Consider the following 22468-nt stretch of genomic DNA (forward strand, 5'->3'; position numbering starts at 1 on the left):
ACCTTAACTCCCGTCTGCTGACTGCTCTAGGGGTCAGGTGAAGATGTGTCCTTGGTGAAACGAATAGGCAGCTTAGATTTCATTGCTAAATTAGTCCTTCAATTTATGTAAACCCAAAATGAGAATAGATTAGCAAGAAAAATATCCTGTGTGAATGGCAGAATAAGAAGCACTCAGTATGCTCATTTTAAGAGGTTTGGTAGCTTGAGTTAACATTTTTATGGATAGAATTTCACCTCTAGAATTATGGCTTTTTGTATTTTTTTGCCTCTGTAATGCCAAAATATGATGACAAATGTAGAAAGAGAGACTGAAATAAAATGGAAAGACCACCATGGTGTAAATGGGCCTACTTCTCAGGATCTTAATCAGCTATGCTTTTATCTTAACATTTCTGTTAGTCTGAACTTATTCTATCCCAAAATTCCCAAATCAGGGCTAATAGGACATGGCATGTTTCCTATTAACATGAATTAAGATATAAAAAAGTACAGTTAAGGAGTAAAAGCTTTGGGAATCTTTTAAGACAACTTGTTTAATAAGAAATTAACAATTACAATTTGTTCTGTTTGTTTATTCCATCAACAAATATTTATTGAGTTTCTAGTGTTTTCTAGGCACAGAGCAACAAAAAGAGAGTTAAATTGTAAAGTGCCTGACAGATTCCCACTTCAGGCAGAAAAACTCTGGATATCGCTGCACAAAAAAAGAGAGACTGTGATATGCCTTAGTAGCAACTCATCCATCCATGACCTCTTATTTCAATAGATCCCCATTCTTCTTAGACCTGTTTTATCCCTTGTTTTGTCCCACCCAGAGTGTAAACTTCACACTGGAAGACAGAACCAGCATCAGATTTAATTTAGATAGTATGGTATCAATTTACTTGACTTCGTTTGTCAAGAATATTTTTTTTTTCTATTTCTGTTACAGCAAAGATCTTATGGCATTACCTGTAGTGTCATACATATTATTGTGTAGCTAGCTGCTTTAATCTTTTCCAGTATACTTACAAAAAGTATTTGATGATCCTTTGGAGGGCTTTCCTGGTGACTCAGATGGTAAAGAATCTGCCTGCAACGCAGGAGACGTAAGTTCATTCCCTGGATCAGGAAGATCCCCTGGAGAAAGGGTATGGCTACCCACTCCAGTATTCTTGCCTGGAGAATTCCATGGACAGGGGATCCTGGTGGGCTGCAGTCTATGGGGTCACTAAGAGTCAGACACAGCTGAGCAACTTACACTTCCACTTTCACTTTGGAGAATGAGGTATGTTCTAGAGCAGTGATTCAACCAAATCCTCATTAAATCTCCATCTGCCCACAGCTGTCTCATATCCCCAGATTATTGAACATATATCTCCAAAAAATGTAAGCTAGTTATGTCAGTTATTGGCACATATTTATAGTTTCTAAACATTTGGAATTGTGTTGCCAATGCCAGCACAACTGCAAATATGTAAACATTATTAATTATATTTTATATCATGTATGTGTAGAACATGCTCATATTAAGGAATTCACAGCTTAGGCAAAGTGAAGAGTAAGTGGAAAGGATTCATTAGGAAGGTGATATGAGGAAAAGATTGAACCAAGATCTGTAATTAATCTGTTTTCCATGCAATAAACCCAATTGTAATGATGAATAACAATATTCTAAGAGAGTTTGGGAAATAAAATATAAGATCATGTGAGTGACAGTGATCTCACAGTTGTGTATCTGATAACTCATTTTATATTCTAGTATTTAATAATATACATTAATCTTACCTAAAGTTTATATAAATATAAGTAATTTGAAGTTTATAAAGAATTATCATCATTTTTGACTCTCATTGCAATCTTGGGAACGCAGGCAAAGGGAATGGATATTCTTTGAATACGAGTTCTCAATACAATGTTGTTCCTTCTCGTATATTATCATAATCAGCTATTACTGTGTTATTGTAAGATAGCTTTATCCTCCAGATAAAACTGATGCTGAGAAAAGCTAAACAACATTTTACAAAGTCACACAGATTTTAAATGATAGAACCAAGGTTTTGTGGCAATAAGCTTTTCACTGCATCACACAGTGAGCTGGCATATATTGTAATATCCGTCTTCAGTTCAGTTCAGTTCATTCGCTCAGTCGTGTCCAGCTCTTTGCGACCCCATGAATTGCAGCACGCCAGGCCTCCCTGTCCATCACCAACCCCCAGAGTTCACTCAGACTCACGTCCATCGAGTCAGTGATGCCATCCAGCCATCTCATCATCTGTCATCCCCTTCTCCTGCCCCCAATCCCTCCCAGCATCAGAGTCTTTTCCAATGAGTCAACTACATATTAGGAAATAGACCTATTGAGAGGTGTTACTCCAAAGGTCCATTATTTGGAGTGATTTACTCCGAAAGTCCATATATTATTTTATCATGTGTGCCTGCTCCGTCACGTCTGACCTTTGTGACCCCATGGACTATAGCACACCAGGATCCTCTGTCCATGGGATTTTCCAGGCCAAAATACTGGAGTGGGTTGCCCTTTCCTCCTCCAGGAGATCTTCCCAATGCAGGGATCAAACCAGCGTCTCTTGTATTTCCTGCATTGGCAGGCAGGGTCTTTACCACTGAACCACCTGGGAAGCCCCATTTAATCATGTAAATTATGACATATCTTTTTTTTCATGTTTTATTGAGATATAGTTGCCATATATCAAGTATACAAATTTAAGGTGTATAGCAATAATAGTTTGATTTGCATAAATTGTAAAATGATTATCTCAGTAAGTTTAGTTAGTATCCATCATTACAAATAGACACAATAAAAAGAAAAAACTTTCCTTATGAAGAGAACTCTTAGGATTTACTCTGGTAACCAAATTTCACATATATCATAGAACAGTGTTAGCTATAGTTATCGTGCTGTACATTACATCTCCAGTAGTTACTTTTTTTATGTAAATGTTTATTTATTTATTTATTTATTAAATTTTAAAATCTTCAATTCTTACATGTGTTCCCAAACATGAACCCCCCTCCCACCTCCCTCCCCATAACATCTCTCTGGGTCATCCCCGTGCACCAGCCCCAAGCATGCTGTATCCTGCGTCAGACATAGACTGGCGATTCAATTCTTACATGATAGTATACATGTTAGAATGCCATTCTCCCACATCATCCCACCCTCTCCCTCTCCCTCTGAGTCCAAAAGTCCGTTATACACATCTGTGTCTTTTTTCCTGTCTTGCATACAGGGTTGTCATTGCCATCTGGAAATTTGTACCTTTTGACCACCTTCTTCAATTCCTCCTCCCCCTGCCCTCCACCCCTGGTAACCACAAATCTGATCTGGCTTTCTGTGAGTTTGTTATTGATTTTGTTGTTCTTTGTCTCTACATATAAGTAAGATCATAGAGTATCTGTCTTTCTCTCTCTTACGTGGCATAATTCCATCAATATTTATCCATGTTATCACAAACGGCAGAACTTAATTTCATATGGCTGAAAAGTATTCCATTGTGTACATATATACCACAACTTCTGTATCTATTTTTCTGTTGTGAACATTTAGTTTGTTTTTTGGCTATTGTACATAAGGCTGCTATGAACATGGGGGTCCATATACCTTTTCCAGTTAGTGTTTTTGTTTTCTTTGGATATATCTGCAGTGGAAGCATGGGGTCCTAACCACTAGACTGCTATGGAATTTCTCATGTGATAGTTCTATTTTTAATATTTTGAGAATTCTTTGTGCTGTTTTTCATAGTGACTAAACAAGTTTACAGTGGTATAACTATAACCTTTATATATTTTTCAATTCCCCCAAAAGTGCAGAGCTCCCTTTTTTTCACATCCTTGCTGGCATTTTTCTCTTATCTTTTTGATGGTGGCTTTTCTAACAAGTATCAGGTGATATCGCATACATCTCATTATGGTTGTCACTTGCATTTCCTTAATGACTAGTAATGTGGGCATCTTTTCACGTCCCTGTTGGCTATTCATCTAGCTGCTTGGGAACTCTCTAGTCTGATCTTTTGTCCAGTTTTTAACTGAATTGTATTTTATGGTTCGTTTTTTGTTTTGTTTTTATTTTTAACTATTAAGTTGTATGAGTTCTTTATATGAGTTCTTTGTATACTATGCAAAATATATAGTAATCCTTATCAAATATATGGCTTGTAAATATTTTTCGTATTCTGTAGATTATCTTTTTACCTCATCCATCATTTCTTTTGCTGTACAGAAGATTTTTAGTTTGATATAATCCCAGTTGTTTATTTTTCATTTTGTTCCTTAAGCTTTAAATGTCATATCCAAAAATGTATTGCCAAGACTCATATCAAGGAAGTTTTTTCTCTAAATTTTCTCTTGGAAGTTTCATTATTTCAGGTCCTATGATACTTAACCCATTTGAAGTTAATTTTTGTGAGTGGTATGAAATAGGAATCTACTTCTACTCTTTTACATGTGGCCATCCTGTTTTGCCAGCATTGTTTATTGAAGAGACTGGCTTTTGTCCATTGAGTACTCTTGGATTCCTTGTCACATTAGTTGACTGTATATGCTTGTCTTTATTTCTGTGCTCTCAGTTCTGTTCCACTAATCTCTTTTTATGCCAGTACCATACTGTTTTAACTATTGTATCTTTATGGTATAGTTTGAAATCAAGATGTGACGTTTACTGCTTTGTTGTTCCTTCTCAAGTTTGTTAAGTAATCCTTAAAGAGATTCAAATACCAGGATTTCTTTGTGAAAATTAAATCTGTTTAGGTGAAAGTATAAGATTGAAGCTAAAGGCACATGATGCATGCCTTATGCCACTAGATATGTAACATAGAACAGGTTATTGTAAAAATTTTAAGGATTTATATGAAATAATTTTAGTCCCATTGAAATAGATTTTATGTCAAAGCAAAGGTGCTATAGTTGTATAATTGAAGATACTAGCACTCCTCATACAGTAATGCAGTAAGGGAGTTTCTCATACTCAAAGATTTCAAACATCTTCTTTAGCATGTCTGAAATCAGAAGATAAATACTAGAAATACAGGTTAGTGAATTCATAAATCTGAGCCATAATGAGTAAGTCTTCCATTGTTTCATAGAGAGCAAAATGTCCTTGCAAAAAGAGATAACTTGTATAATTATTTCAATTACATAACTCTCACTCTTTCCCAGTACCCAAGATAAATCCAGACTTTCCAATTATCTCTTTCACAAAGAGCCCCATAAGGATGATTAAGTGATGATTGCTTCCCCATCAGGAAGTAATGAAGTCAGACATCTGCTGAAAATGCCCGCTTGAACTCTTTGGTGAATTACAGTATGCTTATAAATGAATTTATGAATTTAGGGTTAGCTCTTAGATTCTTAGCAGATTGCAAATGTCTCTTGATGTTATATTTTGTATTTCAAAGTTTGGTTTTTATGAATAAGCTATGATAAACAGAGAATAGAGAGGGGGAGGAACCAGGAAAAGCTAATATTTCTAACAAAATCATGAACATGGAATTAAGATATTAAAAAGTTTCCCCAAGTGAGTTTTAATAAGTGATAACTGAATATAGTGAGGAAGAAAGACAAAAAATGTAGGAAGGACAAAATAGACTATCACTCCCCATAGAATATAATGTATTTTTTAAACAACACAAACACTAATGAGGATAATTGGTAGTCATCAAATCATATCACGTTATTTCCTTGCTTAAGACTCTTCAGAGGCTTCCCATTGTCACTAATATAAGGTCCAAATTCTGTAACATATCACCACTGGACCTTCAGAGCCTCTGTTTTTCCACTTCAGTTCTCAGTATTTCCTCCTAACCCCATTCATTCCTTTGACCATAATGATCAAGACTTTATCACCTTTCTACGAACTACTCCCTCACTCCAAGATTCCAGTGAAAATGATTCTGGGATGTTGGTAGAATGTATGGGCCGGGGTCTCCTCTTTCCTTTTGACCTTTCTGGATCCTTCCAGTTGGTGTTAGCATATTAGTTTTGCTTTTTTTACCAGGACTTCCTGTTTAAGATAACTCATGCAAGTGGCTGGCCAGAGCGGGTGGTTTCAGTCCGTGCGTTCCCTAACAATTTCTCCTAAGAGACTTCATACTCAAGATACTTCTTGGGAATTAGGGCAGAAGTCTCTTTCTTCTGTAACTGCTTCCTATATGTGTAGTCCTGCCTAGTAGACTAGACGGCTCTCTCCACCTGACTTCAATCAAGATATTCTGTGCCTGAAACCAGCATTTACCCTCATAGTAACAACAGTTCAGCCTGAAACTTTTGGATCCTCTCAGAGATGCTTAGAGTTCCTCACTGTCTCTCTTCTAGGCATTGAACAGGGCTCAGCTCAGCTGTCATTGTCTCCAAGAAGTTTTCTCTAACCCTGCTATCTGCCTTTTTCAAAAGCACTTGCTTCTGCATGCTGTTTCTCATTTCTTCCACCCTGGTCTATAAGTTCCTCGAGGACAGCAAGTGTGTCCTATTCACATGTATGTTTCCCTGCCAGTGTCATGAGCTGAATGGTGTCCCCACAAAAGATGTTGAAGTCTTAACTCCCAGGACCTGTGGGTGTGACTGTAATTGAAAACAGGAAACTTGCTGATGTTCAGGGTTAAGATGAGATGATTATGGTTGGCCTTAATCTATTAATAATATAATTGGAATTTTTTAAGGAATCTCCACACCGTTCTCCATAGTGGCTGTACTAGTTTGCATTCCCACCAACAGTGTAGGAGGGTTCCCTTTTCTCCACACCCTCTCCAGCATTTATTGCTTGCAGATTTTTGGATCGCAGCCATTCTGACTGGTGTGAAGTGGTACCTCATTGTGGTTTTGATTTGCATTTCTCTAATAATGAGTGATGTTGAGCATCTTTTCATGTGTTTGTTAGCCATCCGTATGTCTTCTTTGGAGAAATGTCTATTTAGTTCTTTGGCCCATTTTTTGATTGGGTCGTTTATTTTTCTGGAATTGAGCTGCATAAGTTGCTTGTATATTTTTGAGATGAGTTGTTTGTCAGTTGCTTCATTTGCTATTATTTTCTCCCATTCAGAAGGCTGTCTTTTCACCTTGCTTATAGTTTCCTTTGTTGTGCAGAAGCTTTTAATTTTAATTAGATCCCATTTGTTTATTTTTGCTTTTATTTCCAGAATTCTGGGAGGTGGATCATAGAGGATCCTGCTGTGATTTATGTCTGAGAGTGTTTTGCCTATGTTCTCCTCTAGGAGTTTTATAGTTTCTGATCTTACATTTAAATAGAACTACCTTATGACCCAGCAATCCCACTGCTGGGCATACACACCGAGGAAACCAGAATTGAAAGAGACACATGTACCCCAATGTTCATCGCAGCACTGTTTATAATAGCCAGGACATGGAAACAACCTAGATGTCCATCAGCAGATGAATGGATAAGAAAGCTGTGGTACATATACACAATGGAGTATTACTCAGCCGTTAAAAAGAATTCATTTGAATCAGTTCTGATGAGATGGATGAAACTGGAGCTGATTATACAGAGTGAAGTAAGCCAGAAAGAAAAACACCAATACAGTATACTAACACATATATATGGAATTTAGGAAGATGGCAATGACGACCCTGTATGCAAGACAGGGAAAGAGACACAGATGTGTATAACGGACTTTTTGGACTCAGAGGGAGAGGGAGAGGGTGGGATGATTTGGGAGAATGACATTCTAACATGTATACTATCATGTGAATTGAATCGCCAGTCTATGTCTGACGCAGGATGCAGCATGCTTGGGGCTGGTGCATGGGGATGACCCAGAAAGTTGTTATGGGGAGGGAGGTGGGAGGGGGGTTCATGTTTGGGAATGCATGTAAGAATTAAAGATTTTAAAATTTAAAAAATAAAAAACTAAAATTAAAAAAAAATAATAATAATATAATTGGTATCCTTATGAAAAGAAGAAAGCCAAACACAGACATACACACAGGGAGAATGTCATGTGAAGATGAAGGCAGAGATGGGAGTTGATGCACTATAACCCAAGGAATGCCAAAGATTGTCAGCACAACACCGGAAGCTAGGAGTGAGGCATGAAGCAGATTTTCCTGCAGAGCCCTAGGGAGGAACCACACCTGCTGATGCCTTGATCTGGACTTCCAGCCTCCAGAACTGTCAGACAATAAATTTCCATTGTTTAAGTCACCCCGTTTGTGGCACTTCATTCCAGCAGCCCTAAAAAACTGATATAGCCTGGAACTTAAATGTTCTTTAAAGAATGAATGAAGTAACTCACTACCACATTATTTTAGCAGCCTGAGCCCTTTCCTTCAAGGTTCATTAAAGTAAACTTACCGAAAAAGGATTCAGCCATCTTTATTTAATCCATTAATTTTAAAAATTAGTTTTTAGGTTGTCTACGTTATCCATAATGCTTCCGGGGAACATAAATAGAAATAGCTACTGTTCCCTTTATCTTTAAAGTGGTACTGTCCAATATGGGGGGTGGTAATTAAACTTTACAGCAGAGCTGACAGTTAGGTGGTACATACCACACTTGTGGTATGTTTATGGCAGTGGTCCATTCTGGCTGGTTGGTGTTCATGCTATAGCAGCTATTAAAACTTTGCAGACGAGGTGTTACTGGATAAGAGCCTTTGTATATGGAAATTTATCAAAACCCATCCAGACACCCTTCAGACTTTCTTGTCTGCTTTCCCCAGCAATAACCCCACCAACTGAGACATTCCCATCAAGCTTCAACAGATGAGTTATATATCTCAAGTTATCCGCTGTTTTTTGGTGACTTTGTGTGTTGGGATCTGGATGCCTCCAGTTTGGGCAGTGTTCAGAATCAATGTTAAAGACCTTGCTCTAACTGGCAACCACAATTCTTCCTGGCAACCAGGTTCTTCCAGAACCTGGAAGAAACATGCAGATGGACTTGGTTGATAGGTAGAGGCAGTGCCTCTCATGTATTTTTCATGCTGGCAGCTTGGAGGATGTTTCATTTCAAGTACCTTAGAGGGTAAGCCAGTAGAGAACACCTGAGCACACTTCATCATACTCCCCCTGTGAGCAGTCAGCTGTGATCTGAGCAGGTTGTTTCATTTGCAAAGATGAAGGCAAGGGAGTGCTGCTTATTCTTGGGTTTAATAGAGAGTAAATATGTCTCTCATTGCTAATCTCTGTTGTTTCTTTAGATACAATAGACACTTCATTAATTCCCAAACACACAAGGCAACAGTTGGCATATTAAAAATGCTCAATATGGATTATTGGGGTCACTTTTTCTCTGAAGCTAAAGCAGTCAGCTAAAATATACACATATCTGTTAATGCGGGATGCTTGATATTCAGAATACACCTACGCCATGTATTCACTTGGTCTTTGAACAATTCAATCATTAGTTCATCCTGCCAGCATTTACTAAACAATCACCATATGCCAGCAGTATGCATAATATGGTCTATTAGAGTCTGCGTAATAGAGTCTTATGCAGTCTCTACTTTCCAGGATCAGGATTTAGTTGAAGAAAGAAGATCAACACACGCAAAAGACTAGTTTCAAAAGTGATTTAATCTAACTGCTTGCACTTTCTGTGCTTATACTACTAGACCACTAGAAGTGCTGAAGGAAAAAAAAAATAATTACTAGAATACTGCTATTATTAATTCATAGTCACAAACCCTCACTAGACAATCAACAGTTCCTTGCAACTTTTCTGCCTTTTTCTAATCAGTTATTTCTTCTATCTTCCTTAATATGTATTTCCAAATTTCTGTACTTTCTTTAAATCTCTGACTTCACCACTTCCCTTGTCTTGGCCCATGACCACACTTTGTTATCAGAGTAAATTGGAGATGACAACTACTTTAGGGCACTGCCATTACCCAGTAATCTTAATCTTTATCTATACCATCCTTTTCTCCTTCCCTCCTAACTCAGTGGAGAAAGAGTCCTTCTCTCTCCATTCATTCATTTATCCCAAACTGTTCTGCACTGTGTGTGTGTGTCCAACTCAGTCATGCCAACTCCTTGTGACCCCACAAACTCTAGCCCGCCAGGCTCCTCTGTCCATGGGATGCTCCAGGCACAGTATCAGTGAGTACAAGGAATATGGTTCTTCTCCCCTGACAGCCTATATTCTACCTAAGATTACCTGTTGCTTTCACGTCAACTATTTTTGAAGTAAGTTTCTCAGATGAGGCATGCTATCTCCCCACTCTGGGTGTTTCCTTCTGTAGGGTCGGTCACTCCCCACTCTCTTTTTCCTGGCTCATTTTCATCTTCTAGGTCTCAGATGAGATATCAGGACCTACAGATAGCCTTCTCTGACACCCTTCCCCAAACCAAAATAGTTGGCCCTCCTATGTGCTCCCATAGTTCCTGTTCCTCTCCTATCAAAACTTACCACACCAGATTTTCATTGCCTCTTGTCTTACCTTCCATTAGAAGAGAACCATAAGTCAAACTCTAAATCACTGATATAACCACAGTGTATATTGGGCAGTCCTTGGCACGTGAGTAGTTACCGGTAAGTGTTTGTTGAATGAGTTACCTCATTCTATTTATTGGATTGGCCAAAAAGTTTGTTCAGGTTTTTCTGTAACATCTTATGGGAAAACATAATTGAACTTTTTGACCAACCCAATAAATAGAAGTGAAAGGTTGATACAGATAATTGCTGTGGTTCAACTTAGAAATGAACAACTTAGAGTTGGCCAAGACTTGAGTGGTCTTGAAAACTAAAATGCTCAAGGCATTTCAGATGGGGAAACAGGAGTAATAATATAAAACCAGCACAGCAAGATCATCCTGCTTGCAGGGAAGCTTAGGAGCAGAGAAGTAAGGACTAGTGAGAAGAAGGTAAATAGCATTCCTATAGACCAGTGATGGACCATTTCAAGTAACAGAGCAACAGAATGAATGTGGAATTTTAGGGAAAGAGTAGCCTAGAAAATCTTCACTGAATAGCTTGGAAAATCAGGCAAGGAAAGACTGGAATCAAGGAATGTGATCATGAGCCTTTACACTAAAGCAAGAATGATTGGATAAGCACTTAATGATTTTGTGAGCTGCAGTAAAACACACACACACACACACACACACACACACACACACACACACACACACACACACACACACACACACACACACACACACACACACACACACACACACACACACACACACACACACACACACACACACACACACACACACACACACACACACACACACACACACACACACACACACACACGCTTCCCAGCTAGCTCAGTTGACAAAGAACAAAGAATACACCTGTAATGCAGAAGTCACAAGAGACACCAGTTTGATCCCTGGGTCAGAAAGATCCCCTGGAGGAGGGCATGGCAGTCTACTCCAGAATTCTTGTTTGGAGAATCCCATGGACAGGGTCTGGCAGGCTAACAGTTCATAGAGTTGCAAAAAATCAGACACAACTAAAGCGACTTAGCACACACACATGCACGTACATACACACACACATTTTATGCCATCCTCTCCTATTGGGAATGAATGAAGTAACTACAAACTAGACAGTTCTCCCAGGCAAGGAACCCCCCCAGTCATCCAGAATTTTCTTCCAAAAAATTAGGAATTCCTGATAGGCCCTTGTTCCTTCTGCATTACATAGAACAAATACTGATTACTTTTATATTCCTACTCTCATCATATTACACTACCCTGTTTCTTCCCTCATTTCTTTTACTATTTCTCACTTCATTTTATATTATTATATTATCTTTATTTTATTGCTCTGAAACAGTGTGGTCCTCATGCCACTAGCATTAGCATCATGCAAGGGCCTATGAGAAATGCAAATTTGGGAGCCCACGCCATATAGGCTGTATCAGAAACTGGGGATACAGGCCAAATTCACTTCTCTCAGATAATAGTTATTCCTCAAGGCATACACCACAGAATCCTATTCTCTCTATAATCTCTTTCTTGTGGGGAATTCATTTTCATAGTTTCAATTACTGCTGCTATGTTGATAAGTGCCCAGGCTTGTGTGTGTATATATATGATTTCATTAGAAAGAGGTTGATATATGTATACCAATGGTTGATTCATGTTGATATTTGGCAGAAACCAACAAAATTTCTGCAAAGCAATTATCCTTCAATTTAAAAATTAATTAAAAATTTAAAAATAAATAAATTTTTTAAATAAGCAAATAAAGGAAAGGAAAGAGGTAGACACCCTTACCACCACTTAAACTGTATAAATGTGATGCTCTATTAATTTCCTGGTGCTACTTTAACAAATGGGCTTCCCTGGTGTCTCAGTGGTAAAGAATCCGCCTGCCGATACAGGCGATGCAGGTTCAATTCCTGGACTGGGAAGATCCCCTGGAGAAGGAAATGGCAATCTACTCCAGTATTCTTGTCTGGGAAATCACATGGACAGAGGAGCCTGGATGGCTACAGTCCATGGGGTCGCAAAAGAGCCGGACATGACTTAGTAACTAAACAACAACAACACAGCTTAACAAATGATCATAAACTAGGTCACTTGAAACAATGTAAATTTATTCTCTTAATAGTTCTAGAGCCTGCAGGTCTGGGATCAGGATGTCAGCCTGATTGAGTCCTCCTGGAGGGCTCTGGGGAGAGTCTGGTTCGTGCTTCTCCTCTGGTTTTGATGGTTGCTGGCAGTCCTTGGCATTCCTTGACTTGCAGGTGTACCATCCTCCTCTCTGTCATCATGTCCATTCTTCTCTGTGTGTTTCTGGGTTCAAATTTCCTCTTCTAATAAAGACACTAATCATTAGATTGGGGCTCACAGTAATCCAGTATCAGTTCAGTTCAGTGGCTCAGTCCTGTCTGAATCTTTGCGACCCCATGGATTGCAGCACGCCAGGTTTCCCTGTCCATCACCAACTCCTGGAGCTTACTAAAATGCATGTCCATCGGGTCAGTGATGCCATCCAACCATCTCATCCTCCATTGTCCCCCTCTCCTCCCGCCTTCAATCTTTCCTAGCGTCAGGGTCTTTTCAAATGAGTCAGTTCTTCGCATCAGATGGACCAAGTATTGGAGTCTCAGCTTCAACATCGGTCCTTCCTAAGAATATTCAGGCCTGATTTCCTTTAGGATGGACTAATTGCATCTCCTTACAATCCAAGAGACTCTCAAGAGTCTTCTCCAATACCACAGTTCAAAAGCATCAATTCTTCAGGCTCAGCTTTCTTTATAGTATAGTATAACTTCATCTAAAGTTGATTCCATCTGCCAAAACCCTGGTTCCAAATAAAGTCACATTCACAGGTAATGCTTCCCTGGTAGCTTAGATGGTAAAGGATCCTCCTGCAATGTAGGAGACCTCAGTTTGATCCCCGTGTCAGGAAGATCCCCTGGAGAAGGGAGTGGCTCCCACTCCAGTATTCTGGCCTAGAGAATTCCATGGACAGAGGAACCTGGCAGGCTACAGTCCATGGGATCATGAAGACTGAGTAACTAACACCACTCACAGCTAACAGGACTTAGGACTTCAGTCTGTTTTTAGAAAAGACATAATTCACCCTGTAGCCACTGCCATGTGAATAGACTGGATTGTGTGGAGTCACATGGTAGAGTCTGAGAAAACTGTATGTGATACAGAAATGAAGTTAGTAACTAAAGATCCCTGTTTGGAAACTCCAGCTCTTTCAGTAAAAGAGGCTGCAGTAAATTGAAGAGAAGGTCTTTTGGGGCAGGACAGAAGTATGGTCAAAGCTGGAACAGAATAAAAGCATTGATGGTAAGAGACTGAATATTCTAGAGAGGAAAAAAAGAATAATGAATAAAATTATAGGGTGAAGGAGAAGATTTAGGTTTACAAATAAGAGTGTTGCTCATTGCTTTGAGAAATGGTAGGTATAGACATGGAGACTTTTCATAATAAAATAGGACTGGTTTTAGGCTAAAAGTATGAGTAGGTATTTTGAAGTCCATAGAAGAAAAGTTTGGAATGTTGACTGTGGTGAGTTAATTGCGTGCTCTGTGAGAGACCCTTAAGTAGGTTTGAGCCTACCTAGCCGGTGCTGTACGAATTTAAAATAGAACCCTTCTTTCAGTTCCAAACTTTGTCTTTTGAGGCCATGAAGAATCTAGAGAGTAAGAATATACAGCTTTGCTCTTTAATTAATCATATTTTTAACACTCAATGAGATAAATTATTCTCTCAAAATGAAAAGCACATTCTGGTATTTTTTAAGCAAAGATTTTTTTTTTTTTTTTCTGAAGGAGAGATGTAAAATCGTCTGTTATCTGTGTAGACTAGACCCACAGGTAAAGTTTTTTGTTTTATTTGTCCACTGAAATGCATGCACGTTCAGAAGTTTTCCCAGACAAGGCCTGTGAGGCTTTAGGCTGGATTCTGTATTTCCTTTAATAAAACCATGTAGTCAGAGTGTACAGAATACCACTATAGATTTGGTTTTGTTGTTTTGTAAAGTGCTAAACACCCTATGTTGCAGATCCTAGATAAACTATGACAGAAGCAGTCAGCTTAATATAATAATGCTAAAGTTTTGGAGATGCCTCAGAGTGTCCACCTGATAAAGTCATTTAAAATGAAGTTGAGCCAAGTTATTGAGTGATCATAAGACGTCATGGGACATAGCTCTTTACGCCCATAAAGACTATTGCCCCGTGCTGGATCTGATGGTCTCCAGACAGGTGTGTGTGGTGCCTTTGGAAAGGCCCAGGGCACAGTGGTCAGGATCCATAGGAGCCAAGTTATAATGTCCATCCTCACCAAGATGCAGAACAAGGAACATGTAACTGAGGCCTTCCCCAGGGCCAAGTTCATGTTCCCTGGCCACCAGAAGATCCACATCTCTGAGAAGTGAGGATTTACTAAGGTTTTTTTTTTTTTTTTTTTTTTGCAATTTTATATATACATTTTGAGCGTGCTTGGTCTTCGTTGCTGTGTGGGCTTTTGTCTAGTTGCGGTTCATGGGCTTCTTATTGCAGCGGCTTCCCTTGTTGCAGAGCATGGGCTCTCGGGTGCACGGGCTTCAGTACTTGTGGCTCTGGGGCTCCAGAGCACAGGCTTGATAGTTGTGGCCGTGGGACTAGTTGCTCTGCAACATATGGGATCTCCCAGGATCAGGGATTGAACCTGTGACTTCTGCACTGGCAGCGGACTCTTTACTACTGAGCCATTTGACACAGATGAATTTGAAAACACAGTGGCAGAAAAGCAGCTCATCTCAGATGGCTGCGGGGTCAAATATCAACACGTCCCTAATCATGGCCCCCTGGACAAATGGTGGACCCTGCACTCAGAGCCTCGGCGCTGTCCCTTCCTTACTCACACCCACCAATAATTCCTACTGTACTGTCCAAAAAAGACTGTGTGGCTACTTTGTAATCACATGACTCTTACAGGCTTTGGGGGTTTTATTCTAAGCTTCTCCCACACAGTATCAGTCTGTGTTCCCAAGGCTTCCTCCTTCAGGATTCCCTCTGTCACCGACACCTGCTCCTCAGCACAGTCAGACAAGGGGAAAGGGTGCACTGGGATTCTTCATGTCCTTTTCTTCATAGGAGGAGGAAAAGACTGCTTTGGGAAAGGTTAAGTTAAAGGCTTTATACAGCATGTAGACAATCCGTTCCCTGTGCCTGCATCCCTGAAGCTGACCTGAGGATATATAACTTGGGGATATGCAAGCAATATGCAAAGAGGAACCCAGCTTTATGCACTGAAAGTAATCCTGAAATTATTTGCACATCACATGTTTGTCAAATGGATCAGTTTTTAATTTGGAGAATTAGGTGTTTAAATTTCACGTGCTTTCTCCCTTTGCCAGAGTATAAAATATCCACTGATTTTACTTCCTTTGTGATTTTCATACTCATTTTATGTCCACTTTCTTTAACACTGACACTGCCTAGGCTTGTTTAGTATTATCCTTAAGAGCCAAACATTTCACAGTCAATAGTGCTAGGGCCAGTTTTTAGGATGAGACCTACCAACTCTTGTCACTGAGTTTAATTTATAATTGATTAGTTTGCTGTCTCCTGATGATCTGGGGCTATTTGTTTATCATGGACACATCTTTTCAGTGCTGTAACCCATTCTCTAAATTGGCCACTTAGCAAAAATCAGTGTTCCTTAATCAAATCTTTATGCTAGTCATTGTATTTATCTTGTTAAGGACGACTCTAGCATATCTATCTTACCATAATATAGGTTTTAAGTGTTTGCTAGGCATGTCTGTCTCAATTTCCAGCACAGGGGAGCTGGGATTTTATGAACATTTTGTGATCTAAGTCAGGGCAGCTGACTCTTTAGTCACTGAGTCAGTTTGGATGTATTGGTTTGAAAAATGCATTCTCTTTTATCAATTCAAACTCAATATTGAAGACCCAGCCTGAATGCTAAAGCTTCTGTTAATTTCTCCTGCTCTTCTAGAAGTAAGTCATGGTCCCCTCTGTACTCACATATCATAGTACCATGATAGAGCTGATCCTAACCAGTTCAGTTATGCCAAGATGTTTAGGTATTCGTTTTTCCAGACAACTTGAGAGCTTCCTAAAGCAGAGAATTTTTATTTATCAAGAATCTACTTTGTGAGACTTCCCTGGTGGTCCAGTGTTAAAGAATCTGCCTTCCAATGTGGGGGACACAGGTTCAATCTCTGGCTGGGGAACTAAGATCCCACATGCCTTGGGGCGGCTAAGCTCATGAGCCACAGCTAGAGAGAAGCCCTCACGCCACAGCGGAAGATCCCGTCTGCCGCACCTGAGACCAACACAGCCAAATAAATAAATAAATATTTTTTAAAAAGAATCTATTCTACAATAACTGTAAATGGAATATAACATTTCAAAACTGCATAAATATTTTTAAAAGAAATTTTGAAAAAAAGAATCTCCATTATGCGCCAGTTACTCTAGAGCATAGATACACTTATTCCCCTGTTACAGATTAGGAGGGTGGGACTGCAGTTCACACCGTCACTAGATGGAATGGTCAGGACTCGAGGACGCGTCTGCTGTCACCCCCTGCCTCCCTAGTGGCTGCTATAAGCTCTGTGTAGACTAAGATGGGGAGGTAACCAGACTGCACGTGCGGCAATGGCCTGCCCCACACAGTTATCAAACCTCACTGAGGACACCCGCTTTCTCAGCGGTCCCCCTCTCTTTAAAGCCACCAGCTTCCTCTTTAAGGGGAATCTTTCTCGGAGACAGGCGGCTTTCCTTGTGCTCTTCTGTTCATTTGCTTATCCATTCTTTCATTTAGTGTGTATTTAAGAGGTAACTGTGTACCTACCCTTGTTCTACTGCATAGCATGAAACCGTTAAAAATCCCTGTCATCCGGAGTTTATATTTTCACCAAGAAGATGGACAATAAAAAAAATAAAATATATACCCGTGGCGGATTCATGTTGATGTATGGCAAAACCAATACAGTATTGTAAAGTTAAATATATATATATATATATATATATATATATATAGATGATTTATCTAGTATATTACAAGGTGGTATGTGCTAAGGGACAGTGAGAATAGAGCAGGATAAGGAGGTGGGGTGGATTGTTAGGGGACAGTTATTAGGGGTCAGAGTCAGGCTTCCAGAGACACTGAAATTTTAACAATGCCCTGAAGGCAGAGTGTTCCAGGCAACAGTAACAGCTAGAGCAAATGCCTTGAGATGGAAGGGTGTCTGGGGTGTTCTAGAAATGTCAAGGCCGTCAGTGTGTCTAGAGTGGATTGAAGGAGTGAAGTGTGAGCACATGAAGGGAGAGATGGTCCTATAAAGTAGACAGACTACCTCTGTTTTAGCAGAGTGTGTGTAAGGAAGCCAATGCCTCCAAACTCATGGTTTGAATTTGGGCTTATTGCTTGGTGGGACTAGCCCACATGTGTCTTCACAGAGCAGCCCTCCAAACATCAGTAGCATCAGCTAAGTTTAGAGCATTGCTTCAGCCAGGTTCAACCACACTTACTCTTATGAACTCATGGATCATTATTTCTATAGTGTTTCTGGTCAATCCACTTTTTTACATTTATGTTGGCTGCAGTTAATAGCAGCTGGTTTTACAGTGCGTGGTACGCACTCAGGAGATGCTTGTTGAATGCATGGATATGCGAGTGAGTGAATGAATGAATAAATGGATGGATGGATGGATGGACAGGACCAGATTCTGTTTTATAACACAGATGGATACTTCTGCCTGTAAATAACCTTGTCTTCTGGATATAGACATAAGCTATACATTTAGCTTATCATGTTAAATTGAATGATTGAATGTTGAGCAAATATTAATAATTTTTAAATATAGCCATGTTCCATCTAAGTAAGGGAAATTAGGGAAAATGTTTAGTTCTATACCTTTTGACCAGTTCTCTAGCTCTTACTACAATTACTTCACTTCATCTTAAGCAAAATCACCAGTTAAGGAGTACTTAAGTCTAATCTTAGAGGGAAAAAGTTATTTCCTTTTTAGCTGGTATATTTATGTCTACAGTATCCATAGTGATTTCATTGTCTTGGTAAAATCCTCAACTTCAAATGTCAACTACGTAGTTATTCCCTTTGTTGGACTTATCCTTGTTTGCGGTGGTAATTTGTTTTCTTAGCTCTTCTGTAACTCAGACCGGCTGTGGCATTTACTGTTGGCATAGTACATGTGGATCAGAGTCCCCGGGTTTTCTTTAACCTTTTGTCCTCAGCTTGGAATGACTTTTGTACTATTGTAATGCAGTAGATTCGTCCTAGCATGTGGCTATGAAGCTTTTGTAAATGTTGGTATGTTTTTTGAACTTCCCTATAATCATATATAAATATGAAGTAACAGTTTGGGAAAATATGAGCTGATATGTATTTTCAATTTCATAGAAAATGCCAGTTGGGGACATTTTATTTACTCTTGGTCATCTTTCACTTGATATACAAATTCTTTAAATATGAGGCAAAGAAATACATTTATAGAGCTATACAATGTCAAAACATCAATAAAGAATAGTCACCTCTCTAGTAGGAAATTAAATAACACTTACTTTAAGTGGCCATCAATTTAAATTCATTTTTCTTATATTGTTAACTATTATAGTTAATTTAATAAAAAAACATTTCACTTGAAATATCATTCCAGAGGTGTTACTTTATAATTTACCATGCCATTATTTTTCCATTAATTATTTATGCTACCTTAAGAACAGCATATAGCCCTATTCAATATTTATTCAGTACAAGGATAGAGAAATGGAGTATTTTTATTGTTTTATAAAGTGCCAAAAATTTTTATTATTATTTCCTCATAAAACAAGTGTATGAATTTTTTTAAAAACTGGAGGAGGGGTGGTAATTGCTTAAGACAAATAAGTTACAGAAATTTTCTGTCTTTAGTAACAGAAGTTTTTATTTCTATCTTCCTTTCTGAGTAATTGCATGTTAATTGTAATAATTTTCAAATATAATGAAAATATATGCTACAAGTATTGTACTGAATATGTATTCAATCATATTCTGAGAAGTTTTTTTGTTCTTATACTTTTAAAGAGTCCATCAGTTATTCTTTTAAAATGGCCTCATAATGATTTTTTAATAACTATATTCTTGTTGTCATTCCATAGTTTAATATAAATTAAAGTTTGTGACAACATGGATAGACCTAGAGGATATTATGCTAAGTGGAATAAGTCAGACAGAGAAAGACAGATACTGTATAATTTCACTTATGTGTGAAATCTAAAAACTAAAACAAATGAACAAACATAGCAAAATGGAAACAGAGCTCTAAATACAGATAAAGTGTTTGCCAGAGGAGAGAAAAATGGATGGGTGGGGAGGAAATAGGTGAGGAAGATTAAGAGGTACAGACTTTTACCTGCAAAATAAATGAGTCACGATTGTGAAATGCACAATGTGAGGAATATAGTCAATAACTATGTAATATTTTTGTACAGTGGCATATGTAACTAGGCTTATTATGGTGATTATTTTGAAATGTATAGAAATATCTAATCACCATGTTGTAAATAGGAACTAGCATAGTAGTGTAGGTCTATTATACTTCAAGCAAATTCAATCATAGAAGAAGAGATCAAGCTTGTGATTACCAAGAGTTGAGGGATGACAAGGGGCAGTTAGATGAAGGCACAAACATACAAATTTTCACTTATAAGATAAATAATACTAGGGGTGTAATATGTAACATAATTAACACTGCTGTATGTTAGATATGAAAGTTAAGAGAGGAAATCCTAAGGATTCTCATCACAAGGAAAAATTTGCTTCTGTTTCATTTTGTATCTATATATGATGGATGTTCACTGAACTTATTATGACAGACATTTCATGATGTATATAAATCAAATCATCATTCTAAGTACCTTAATCTTATACAGTACTATGTCAATTATATATCAGTAAAACTGGAAGAAATTTATATGCCATAGCAGCATAAAATTCTTCACTCAAAATGGATAATTTCCATGTTTAAAAATGATTTGATATTTCATGGTTTGCTGTAAAAATAATATAGTCAAAGTATATAACCTCCTTATTCTTCAGACTGTGTGCAGGGATAATTCATTTGTTTTCATTCTCTTTTAACTATAAGTTAATAGCAGGAAGTGCCAGGAAGTCTGAAAATATGACAAGGTGCCCAGAGAAGGAAACATGAAGGGCAAGCAATGAACAAATCCTTATCTTCTCTCTGAAATTATTACACCAATATCCAATGTATCTTCTTCATGGCTCTTATCTCCGAATTTGTCAACTCTTCAAATGGCTGAACTTTTCATTTTGAAATGTCAAAAATTTCTAGGTCTCTCCCCAAATGACTGGCACTACTTCTGTTTGCTATGCTAAAGTAACAACAGCATCAACGAAGATGAGCCCATAGACTAAACGTGGGCAGGACTACACTTGTGTTCTGCTTTAGTAGCATTAATCAGCAAGCTTTCAAATATTTAAAGAGCAAAGTTGATTGGAGTAGAATTTATTGTTATTTATTACTGTTGTAACAAATGAAAGCTTAATTTTCTTTGTTGAAGTGTGACTAATAACACTTTCTTGAACCAATACAAGACTTTTGTTTTTCTGTTCCTTTTCTGTAGGTTTAGGCTTCAGTATCGCAGGAGGTGTGGGAAACCAGCACATTCCTGGAGACAATAGCATTTATGTCACTAAAATTATCGACGGAGGAGCTGCACAGAAAGATGGAAGATTGCAAGTAGGGGATAGGCTACTAATGGTGAGTGTGACCCAGCAGAGCTGTGAGTGTGCTTATAAAGCTCTTACTTTCCAGGGCATGACTGTCACCGTCAGTTTAGGCTGCCTTCACTGGATACTATAGTCTAGGTGACTTAAACAACACACATTTTATTTTCTGACGGTTTTGGAAGTGGGGAAATTTAAGAGCAAAGTTCTGACCCATCCAGTTTCTGGTGAGGTCTCTCTTCTTGGCTTGCAGATAAGTGTCTTCCTGCAGCTTCCTCCCGTGGCCTTTTCTCTGTGCTTATCCTGAGAGATCTTTCTCATCTCATAGTCATCTCATTAATAACCTTGTGCTGTGCTTAGTCGCTCAGTTGTGTCCGACTTTTTGTGACCCTATGGACTGTAGCCCACCAGGCTTCTCTGTCCATAGGATATCCCAGGCAAGATTACTAGAGTGGTTGCCATTCCCTTCTCCGGGGGATCTTCCTAACCCAGGGATCAAACCCAGGTCTCCTGCATTGCAGGTGGATTCTTTACCATCTGAGCCATCAGGGAAGCCCAATTTATTAACTTCTAAAAACCCTACCTCCAACTATTGTCAGGTTAGGGGTTAGAACGTCAACATAAGAATTTGGAAGGAGGAAGTACAATTCAGTCCATAGCAGTCACCTTGGTAAAAATAGAAAAGAAGAGAGAACAGATTTTGTTGTAAGAGATATTAGAAGCGCAGGTATAATTGAATCTGATTTGCTGATATTTTAAAAGCAGAAATCTACGTTTTCACCAGTTTCCACAGGCACAGAGATTATATGTTGTTCTTCCAATATAATCCAGCTCCTATCAGCCAGAGAGACTACTTAATCGAGACTGGTAGAGAGGTGGGCTTTGCATAGCAAATGCTATCTGCTTTACTGATGCGCACATTTCTATGCCACTGTGTTCCTTCGTTCAACCAGCGTAGACACAGTCCTTGACTTCCAAGGATTCATAATTTGAGTTCTGTCACATATATAAATGGATCCTTCCTCTTCTCCTTTCAGAAAGATTTACTGCTATTTTATTTGCCAGCTGCTTGCATGCTTTAGGAGTCTTAGTGGTTGACTCCAACACACAACCACCCTTTCTGAGCCATGGAGTTATATAATAAGCTCCTGGGCTTCCCAGAGGGTGCTGGTGGTAAAGAACCTGCCTGCCAACGCAGGAGACATGAGTTCGATCCCTGGGTCAGGAAGATATACCCTGGAGGAAAAAAATGGAAACCTACTCCAGTATTCTTTCCTGGAGAATCCCATGGATAGAGGAGCCTGGGAGGCTACAGTCCACAGG

At 38.7% G+C, this 22468-nt stretch overlaps 1 protein-coding gene across 37 annotated transcripts in view; it reads left to right on the forward strand.

Annotated features, from left to right (window-relative positions):
* Positions 1–22468, forward strand: part of DLG2 (discs large MAGUK scaffold protein 2) — a 2369976-nt gene that overhangs the window by 1711941 nt on the left and 635567 nt on the right. For all 37 annotated transcript variants that reach the window (XM_042238120.2, XM_060403917.1, XM_060403919.1 and 34 more), the window contains one exon: positions 21043–21179. In XM_042238120.2, coding sequence (XP_042094054.1) covers positions 21043–21179 — 137 coding nt within the window. The remainder of the gene's footprint in view (positions 1–21042; positions 21180–22468) is intronic.

The sequence above is a fragment of the Ovis aries genome, chromosome 21 (assembly GCF_016772045.2).
Source record: "Ovis aries strain OAR_USU_Benz2616 breed Rambouillet chromosome 21, ARS-UI_Ramb_v3.0, whole genome shotgun sequence".
NCBI classification, from domain to species: domain Eukaryota; kingdom Metazoa; phylum Chordata; class Mammalia; order Artiodactyla; family Bovidae; genus Ovis; species Ovis aries.